At 45.8% G+C, this 10368-nt stretch overlaps 1 protein-coding gene across 3 annotated transcripts in view; it reads left to right on the plus strand.

Moving 5' to 3' along the window:
• LOC147725667 (endonuclease domain-containing 1 protein-like) overlaps positions 1–10089 on the plus strand; it is a 102443-nt gene extending 92354 nt beyond the window's left edge. For all 3 annotated transcript variants that reach the window (XM_086964344.1, XM_086964346.1, XM_086964345.1), the window contains exon 3: positions 9126–10089. In XM_086964344.1, the coding sequence (XP_086820470.1) occupies positions 9126–9728 (603 nt within the window). In that variant the 3' untranslated portion in view covers positions 9729–10089. The remainder of the gene's footprint in view (positions 1–9125) is intronic.
• The last annotated feature ends 279 nt before the right edge of the window (positions 10090–10368 follow it).

Genomic DNA, 10368 nt, shown 5'->3' on the forward strand with positions numbered 1-10368 from the left:
GGTTGTAGATTGACACAATAGGGCCTATGGTAACAGGTACTTGTAAAGCGTCTGGCATTTGGTACGACCTTGCACATTGCGTCTCTGGCACCTTCTGGACCACGAATCTTCCCACTACTCTTTGTTCAGAACTAGTTTGGGGTGTTTCCTCACTCTTGTTAGAGTCCCACTCCGTTACTGGGATCGGTTTATACTCCCCCCATCTAGCTCCGTCCTCTTGCTGTAATATGGGACTTACGACTTCGCTGTTGTACGGAGGTGGTCTATCTATTAATAGCCTCTCTATCAGATCCTCCTCTGTCTCACTATCCTCGTCTTCTTCTTCTAGAGGTTTCTTTTCTCCCGTAGCTTCTATCATGGTGAACAGTTTGTCTGCTTCTATCTTTTGCACCCTCCACTTTTTAGCTTCATCGTCCCATTTAGCATCCTGTACTGCCTTTACTGATCGTCTCACTCTTTCTTGGCGCCTCTTCACGCTCTTTTCGTGCGCTGCTCTAAACCATGCACTAAGGGCTTCGAATTGTGTTGGCCTCGGTAGAGGTCTCGTTGAGAGCATTACCGCTTTCAGTTGGTTCAACACGTCTAGCTTAAACGTTCTGAATCTCGGAAACGTCAGTTCCTTTTCCCCTTCAGTTAGCCTATTCCACTCGGTGATCCATAGTATCGAGTGTAAGCCTACATTTACTGCCATATGATAAGCTGGTGTGCCTTCTGGTGGAGCTTCTTCTCCGGCATATAAGTTTCTTCTATTTCTCCTAAAGATTTTTCTTAAACCCTTAAAACACTTCATTTTCGATAATGTACGATGTTCCTTATTAATTCTCTTCCTTGTTTTCGTCCTGATGACAACCACCAATCCCTGTGCGACTCTCGCTAATCAGCCTATCCCAGTGCGGCTCTACGTCAACCGACCAATCTCAGCGCGGCTCTACGCTGACGTCACTCGTCCCTTCTTCAGCAGTTTCCCTCCTTTCTCAACTCGTCTCGCGATCTTGCATGCGTTTCATTCATACGCTGAAAAATGACTACTTCCGTCCAAGCGATCACTTTTCTCTGACTGTACGGCCACAGTCTAACTGTAATTGCTACCTCAACTGGCAAAGCGTCTTTCCTCTTACGGTCGGACGCTTGCCTTAACTGATAGGTTACTTACACACAGTAAACGTACGACCAGCGTCCGTTACTCATACACTCACTCATACGCTCCCCCTATCATCGGTCTGTCGGGCAATCAATGGTACCTCATGACTCCCTTTCAATGGTAGACAAATTACTCTGGGTGTTCGATACACCCGAACCACTTAAGTCCTTCTCTGGAACTTAAGATTTCATCCGGTTGCGCGCGCTCACAACCTTCCCTCAATCACACTACAGGCATTCAACTCCGCTTGACATTACAACACAGGTACAACATAAAACACCGCAATCTTACAACGCATGACCCTTATACTCACTCTCGACCGACTCTGCTGCTTTTCTCTCGACGCACCGTCAGTACCGTCTTTGGCTGGGATTCTTCTTCTGGTCGTCGATGACTAGGGACCTTGGGGTAAACTAAACCTGGCCTAGGTCGTCTTCCTCAAGAAGATAACCATCCTCTGCTACCAACTGCGGGGAATGAGATTTTAATCTCTTTTATGATTAATCTGATAACTTATCTCATTCAACAGTTTTGGATCGTTGATATCTGTCATTGAGTAAAAGACAACCCTCATATAGGTAAAACAAACCCCATATACGGACACCACTCTAAAGAATCACTTACAACTGTTAAAGTTTAAAAGGTTTAATATGAAATTAAGAAAAGTTGCAAATACAATCCTCTCAGGATCAAATTCATCAAATATGTCGGAACCAAAAGGAACATGTATTCCCTAAAGAACCTCAGTCTATAAACAAATACAATTAAAGTCATTTCCAAAATCAGTAAATTAAAAGGATCGATATGAAGTGGTTCTTCTGCGTCATCTGCAGTGAGAGAAAAAATAATCAAGTTAAATCTGTCCCTACTCTATACTAAGTGACATCCCTACTTCGCAAGTTCCTTACCTAAAAAGGTGTCAGCAGTTTGACTTCCAAAGAAGTTCAAACTCTCTTAGCCTCTAAAGGAATCCTAAGTTTCAGAAGCAGTACCCTCTCTGCCTACCCATCCGCTCTCTAAGGGTCCTCGGCCTACTGCTCCCTTGCGCTCTGATCTCACTCAGCGCATCTGTTCAAGTCATCTGCGCTCTTGCTTGCCCTGAGCTCTTCGCTGTTCTCGCTCATTGTCTTCGCTCCCTTATCCCCGGGGTGCTGTCCCTAAAATACACAATCACAGTGTGGGTGAAACGCCCCTTGACGCCCACCACGGACTTTCCCCGATGATGTCAGTTTCTGGCTTCTTCCATTGCTTCATCTCTTTGCGTCGTCCGTTAGGTTGACCCTTCTCCTTAGATGTCATCTTCGTCTTCTTGTTGGCGACTTCAACTGACTTTTTCAGATCAAAAGTCAAATGACCATAAACAAGACTTTAACGTTACAGCGGTGATTTTGACCCTTCTAGATCCTGTGAATGGTCTTTCCATAACAAGACTCGAATTCCAAGCGTCTCTCCTCACGTTTAGGTAATAAGCTCCGTCCGGCATTGTCACCTTAAATCTAACAAGTGCTAGACTCCTTGGCTCTCACGTCCACATCAAGCTATTCACGGCTCCTGTGAGCCCACTAAATTACATACATTGGACTACGCTCCTACGAACTCTTGGTCAGTCAGGTTATAATCACAAATGACCCAAACTTCTTCTAGCATTCCTACAAACTTCTTCTACACAGTATAACTTTTAACACACATTTATATATTCGTTTTTAGTAAATCCTTTCCTTCTAAATGAATACAATTTACATAGAATATATAGAATACATAGAGTACGAGGTTATAAGCTTGTTCGTTACGTCGTCATATGTTTTCTCTGTACATTTCTCCACGTTATATTTCTCCACGTTATATTCCTCCACGTTACTCCATTTAAAGTTACATACGTACATGAATTCTACTTTTACACGTTCTACTTTTCGTGAGCATTTCTACACATTTCTACATTAACCCATTATGTATACGGGCCTTCTAAATCTCATGCATGTTTAACAGTAAATACATTTACATTTCCCATACCATGTTGTCGCTCCTGTTGACCTTTATGCTATAGGCGTCCACTTCACGTTACGATATACATTTCATTCCTACGTTTATAATATATGCGTCTAAATATGGCTAGGATATACGTTTTATTCAAATTGCGCTCTCTCATCTTTCATGGGCAGCAGTTCATGTGGTAGATTATTAAAACAAAACTGCAACTGTTTACCACAGGTGGCTGACAATCAGACAATTAGGGGAAAAAACGGCTAATTGCAGGTTTAAACAAGACGACGGGCAGCAGGAGGGAAGTAGCAGACAACAACCCATGACGGTGGGAGAGATAAGGGCCAAGCAGTCAGGGAGGCACCGGAGGGAACAAGCGACTGCAGGAGAAAGAGCCTGAAACAGCAACTTTGAAGTAACGAAGATGGGGTTCCTATGTCTGCTACTCAGGGCTCATTTATTTTAGTGCTTTGAAGCCATCTAACCACTTTACAAGGACCCAAACAAAGCCCAAAACGTCAGAGAGTGTCAGGTTTTACAAAGACAGGTGCAAGCATTGATTGGCAACAGCAGCCCATCTAGGGAAGGTGGTGGCTTGGATTAACCAGTTACATAAATAAATAAGGCTTGTATCAAGTGCCGTCAGCCCATGTGATAGGCAGGCCAGCCAGCTGCTTCGAAGCCTGCTGATGGTAAATATATCCAGAGGGAAAAGAATTCCTCAAAATCTTGCATATTAATGCTCCGTGTCGCAGTTAATGATGCTTGCCGAAACCCAACTCCTGAGTTCAGATCCACTGGCTAATTACTCCAGATCACGCTTGCTCTGCCGTACCCAATGGAGAAATAGATGTCCGTGCCTTCTATTGGCCTATATAATTCCGGTGACTGCTGAGATTGGGGCTCTAAACTGCGGGAGCTCTTTAGCTACCATGGTTAGAGACGGGCAAGCCAACACCCGCTCAAAGTTCTGAAAGGGTTTGCATTGTAGATAATGCAACATATTAGGGTTTATCAAATACTCGAAGAATGTATCTCTTTAACATGTGGAAACTTTGATATTAATATGGCACATTATGGCACACCACTGAGAGGTACTTGTTCAAAGTGATGGTTTTTAAAGGTTTTTAAAAAAAAGTGCGAAGAGCACTTGAAGTCGGAGGGTCAGGCGCAGAGAGGATGTGCCGACTATGGAGCTGGGAAACTGGGTTCGAGTTTCGGCATCGGCACAACATCCTGTGATGTTGGGCAAATCCCTTCATCTCCCTGTTCCCACAAAAACGAAAGTGTCCTTGTGTGAAATGACTGGTGCTCACGTAAAGCATCCTATAATTCATTTGAGTGGTATTCGTGCTATATAAAACTTCATTAAAAAAAGAAAGATGAGGATGGAGTGTATAAACCGAAAACACAAGCACTGTATGGAGTGCTCCAAAACAAAGAACTAGGCTCTGCTTGAACCCCCAACTCACCCGTGAAAACTGAAAGGAAACACAAACCACGCAGGTTTGCTCAACTGTTGCAACTGAGAATGATGCAAGTAAAAAAATAAACAGCAGCGCTTGTGAAAAATGCTCGTAAGGAAATAAAAAAGTAGTCCAAAAACAATGCCCTAAAATGGCCGCTGCATATGTTTAGGAGTAGTTGGTCGCTGCTCTCAGGGAGGGATAACCTCTGGAAGAGCCATGAGGTATGCATGCAATGGACAAATGAGGATAACAAATAATTGAGTGAAATGGAGTCAGCAAATCAGAAGCCTATGGGTGGGCTGAAGCCCACAGAGGAGATACAACATGTCTCTTTTTGAGATAGTGTGTGCACGCTGGCTGGAGCTGAGAGCTATAAAATAGCTTCCTGTTCATTGGCATGTCAGGAATGTTGGGCAGGTGTAGCCTGAAACACTTTTTTCTCTTTTGTATCTCCTTCAAATCAATGCATTTTGAATAAAACTCCAAAGACTATGATGGCGCCTTGAATAGTTTTTGAAGGGGAATATTGTGTGATATTGGTTGATAATCACAGACTGAGATTAAGGCAGTTTCAATACTTCTAAGAGAAAATTATTCAGTTTGTGTTTTCTGGTATTTGTAATCTGCAGCCTAGAATGTCTTTCCTGAACACAGAAGGAATACCACCTGTGAATGCACCTGTGTTTTCCAAGTAGCCCCGAGGTTGCTGGAGCAATGCTTAGTAAATTATGCAGATATTGTGAAGACAGAGCAGACCTCAAGCAGGAGCCAGACTTGAAGCTCAGCACAGGTGACAAATGGGCTCAATTCATGGGAAAACTCTAGAGATTGTAGTCTTCATATTAGAGGTAAAATGATCATGTTGTACTGACTGGAGGTCACAGAGGAGCACCTCAACTCCACCCTCATCCACAACCCTACCCCCGCCTCGACCGATGCCAACTCGGCAGCCAAAGAACTACACAGCTGGATCACCAACTGCGCAGACAAGCTCACACCCCTCCGCACCGGAGACAGACAACGCCCCCTGAAGGCCACCCGGTTCACCTTCGACCTCCAAGAACCCAGGTGATCCTGCAGACGACTTGAAAAACGGTGGAGAAACAGGAAAACCCGGAAGACCTGAACACCTACAAGAACGCCATGACAAAATACCACCAATGCACAAGATCCACAAAGAAGACCTTCACCCGGAACAAAATCCTCACCAACTCCAGCAACTCTAAGGAACTCTTCAACATCACCCAGCAATTCACCAAACCTCCCCAGCGAAGCCTCGGATGTCACTCCCTCCCAGGACCTCTGCACGAAGCGTGGCTCCTACTTCCACCTGAAAATCAAGGCCCTCTGCGACAACTTCAGTGAGCAGACTCCAGAAGCCATCCTTCCCTCCAGGGACAACAGCCCACCATCACCGCCTGGACCCCAGTCACCACCAAAGATACCACCACGATCATGAAGAACACTCACTCAATAGCCCCCACTGACCCCTGCCCCTGCACATCTTCCACAGAGCCACAGCCGCCATAGCACCCGAGCTGCGACACACCCTCAACGCCTCCTTCGAATCCAGCATTTTCCCCGAGGACTGGAAACGCACAGAAGTCAAACCCTTCCTCAAGAAACCCTCTGCAGATCCGACGGACCTGAAGAACTTCCGACCCATCTCCCTCCTTCCCTTCACAGCCAAACTCATCGAGAAGATCTTCAACGCCCAGCTGACAAACTCTATGGAAAAGAACTCCGTCCCTGACCCCTCCCAATGTGGATTCCACAGCAACCACAGCACCGAGACCGCCCTACTCGCCTCCACACCCGACATCCGCATGCTCCTAGACCATGGCCACATCAAAGCCCTCATCCTACTTGACCTCTGCGCAGCCTTCAACACCGTCTCACACCGCACTCTCGCAGCCAGACTCCACGATGCTGGAATACAGAGAACTGCCCTCGACTGGCTCCACTCCTTCCTCGCTGGCAGAACCCAAAGGATCAAGCTCCCGCCTTTCCTCTCCGAACCCACATTGATCAACTGCGGAGTGCCACAAGGATCATCGCTCAGTCCCACGCTCTTCAACATCTACATACCCCCATTGCCGCCATCGTCAAACAGCATAGACTCAGCATTGTATCCTATGCCGACAACACCCAGCTCATCCTCCCTCATTAAGGACCCCGAAACCACCAGACTTAGCTTCCAAGAAGGAATGAAAGATGTCGAAGCTTGGATGAGCACCAGCTGTCTGAACCTCAACTCAGAGGAGACAGAGGTCCTCGTCCTTGGCGCACCCCATCAGTTTGGGTCAATTCCTGGTGGCCTTCTGCACCCCTCCCACCCCCCACGGACCACAGCCGGAACCTCGGCATCATACTCGACTACTCCCTCACCATGACCTGACAGATCAACGTCGTCACCTCCACCTGTATGTATGTATGTATGTATGTATGTATGTTCTTATATAGCGCTCGACTTACCCTTGGGCATCTCGGCGCTTGCATTGGGAACCCGTCCTGGCTTTTTCCCTGTGAGATAACCCATACTGGGCATCCCCAAGGTGAAAGCCAGGCATCCCGCCGCGGGGGGCCGTAGTGGAGATTAAGCAAGCTATTGCCCAGAGTTGCAGAGTGTGAACCCGTGATTCGAGTAGGCACCAAAGTGAGAATTATCGAGTCTGTGGACACTTGCGCTCAGACCCTGCCGCGTCGGGAATTGAACCCTGGTCCTGGGTCTGACCTCTGCTTCAGAGTATGCCTCCTCTAACCAGTGAGCCACACTTCTCCACCTACTTTAACACTCGCCGCATCCTCCGCAAGACCTTCAAGTGAATCCCCCCGAAGTGAGAAAGACTGTCACCCACGCACTCATAACAAGAAGACTGGACTACGGAAATTCCCTCTACGTGGTGATAAACAAATCCCTGCTACTCAAACTCCAGACCATCCAGAACGCCATGACCAGGCTAGTCCTTGGCATCCCACGACACAAGCACATCATCCAACACCGGAGAGACTTCCACTGGCTCCTTGTCGAGAAGAGAGTAACCTTCAAGATACTCACCCACTCCTACAAATCCCTCCACAACACCGGACCCAAATACCTCAATGAAAGAGTCTCCTTCCACGTACCCAAAAGGAACCTCCGCTCTGCCGACCTCGCCCTAGCAGAAACCCCGCACAACCAGAGCGGTGGGAGAGCCTTCTCCTACATCGTGGACAAAGCTAGAACGAGCTTCCAGTCACCATCAGACGCTCCCCGACTCACCTTCAGGAAGAGTATCAAGACCTGGCTCTTTGGCTGACCCAGAGCTGCACACCCTCCCCCCCTCCACAGCACCTTGAGACCCTCACGGGTGAGTAGCTTGCTTTAAACCCCCTGATTGATTGACTGGAAAGGATATGGTATAAGGCTTCTGTCACTAAAATACCATGTCCTAAACTTGTTTAAAAAATAATGTGCTATCGGAATTCATAGGACAAAATCTACACCCATTGGGGTATTATATTTTTGTAAACAACATTTCTCTTAAACAATATTGCAGCTAACAATATTCTGACATGGATGTATGACGTTACAACGCATACTTTTACCACGCATACCTTTACAACGCGGTGTTTACAACGAATACCGTTACAACGCATAGCGCTTAGAGGTGCTGGATAGAGGTAAGTATAATTTTCTATTCCAACTCCAGTCCCCGTGGACACTAGGGAAGGTGTTGGATAGAAAATGTAACTTATTCCCTATCCTAGAGCGCCCCCCAGCGCAATGCGTTGTAATGGTATGCGTGGTAATGCCTGCGTTGTAATGGTAGTGCGTTGTAAACATTTCGTTGTAAACGTTGCATACCTTCTGACATAAAACCTACAGAGAGTATGTTGCTCAATTGTCTCTTTATTGAAGGGTTCTAGTTGTTTTTGTTAAACCATCTCTAGGTGACCAGCTGATAAAAGCAGTGTCCACAACTCTCTATGTTGCCTGGCATGTTGGGCCACCCGCTTTCAGAGGGGCATTACCTCCTTACACAGTACGCTCTGACACGGTTGCCTTTTGCCCCTTCTCAAGGGCATGGAGTAGTAGGTGCAGAGCGTGCAAAGACGTCACGTCTCTCACCAGCATCAGCACACACCACTGGCTCTCTGTGGTCACTAGAAGGACATTTCATGCAACAGCCCTTCTATATAAAACCATCTTATTGCTCCAAGATACGGTTTGTTTCATATTTGAAACACTGAGAATAAACACAACTGTCCCTTTATAAAGCAAGGTTGCCCAGGTTCAATCAGGGAACTGAGTTGGAAGCGTCTCCAAGTATGAAATGTTATCATTGAAGGAAACAGCATTTCAGGTTTAGGCACCAACTGGTCCCCTGCTTCACTGCTTAGCTGCCAAATGCTTTATGTGAAAGAAAAGCACACAACTGCCTGTACATATGAGGTCTTTTTCACAAAAAATAATAAGTGTGTAGCTGGTACAATGTAAAATAAGAGTGATCTGAGAAGACTTCTGACCACTTGCCCCATTCTATATTTTACAGCTTGTGGACCCCAAGAACAGCAAGGCAATGGAAGACGAGGTCCTCACGACAATTGATAAAACGAAGCTTGCGGCTAGCCAGGCTGTTAATGCTGATTACGAAGACTCAGGTTATGACCGAGGACACCTCAACCCAGCTTCACACCATGTAGATGGACACGCCTCCGAGTCCACCTGCACCTTGACCAACATTGTGCCACAGAACGGTAAACTCAACCAGGGACTATGGGCACAGTATGAAGACGCCACAATGAGGCAACACACTAACGGATGCCAAACGACTTACGCCATTGTAGGAGTCATCCCTGGGAAGAAACCGATATCGAAAGGGAGGGTTAATGTCCCAAGCAAGATCTGGGCTGCCGCCTGCTGTATCACCACAGCGAAGGGGGTGAAATCCTGGGCCGTCATAGCTAACAATGTTGAGACAGGCACAGTAGACCCAATCACTATAAAAGAATTACAGGGAGAAATAGGCAAATACACAAAGCGAGGCGTCCACCTGTTCCATGAGGATTGCCCCATAAACACTTTGTCCAATTACTTTGAGCCTGAAGATGAAAATAGTCTGTGGCCAATGAATGCTACCGATAAAGTCCTGTAATTAAAAGGCAAATATTTAGATTAGCAGCTAAATGTGCAATGCTTAACTTAAAATGTAGAGCAGAAATGACACACATTTAAAAAGTGCAACCTGCATTAAGCAGTCGTAGATATTAGTTCCGGCCATAGAAATGCTTAAATGCATGTTTCTTCAACTAAAGTGAACTGAATGTTGCTGAAATCTGCATCCTGCGATCTAGAAAGCTTGACCTTAAAGTTAGATGCTTAGAAATATTCGTTATTTGACTATTTCTTCTAATGATGACGTTTTATGAGATTTCTGTAAATTTACTACAGATGTATTGATTAATTTGAATAAAAATAAACTTACTAATCTCTTATCTATATATATAAAAACGAAAGTATGTCTGTTTGTCCTTTGTGCATTACTACACCATTCATCCAATCGGCATGAAACTTTGGGAAGTTGTTGAGTACACTCCCGCGAAGGTTTCTGGCAAAAAATAAAAAATAAAACATTGATAAATATCGTCCCCCCGTCCCCCCAGGGCCCTCATAATCTTTCCAATAATTAATGTTTACAGTTTCCAGTGCGACTCGCTTTTGCAATGACCATCAACAAAGCACAAGGACAATAGCTGCAAGTGTGTGAACTACATTTGGAGAACCCGTGCTTCTCA

Source organism: Lissotriton vulgaris, chromosome 3_2 (assembly GCF_964263255.1).
Source record: "Lissotriton vulgaris chromosome 3_2, aLisVul1.2, whole genome shotgun sequence".
In the NCBI taxonomy this organism is placed as follows: domain Eukaryota; kingdom Metazoa; phylum Chordata; class Amphibia; order Caudata; family Salamandridae; genus Lissotriton; species Lissotriton vulgaris.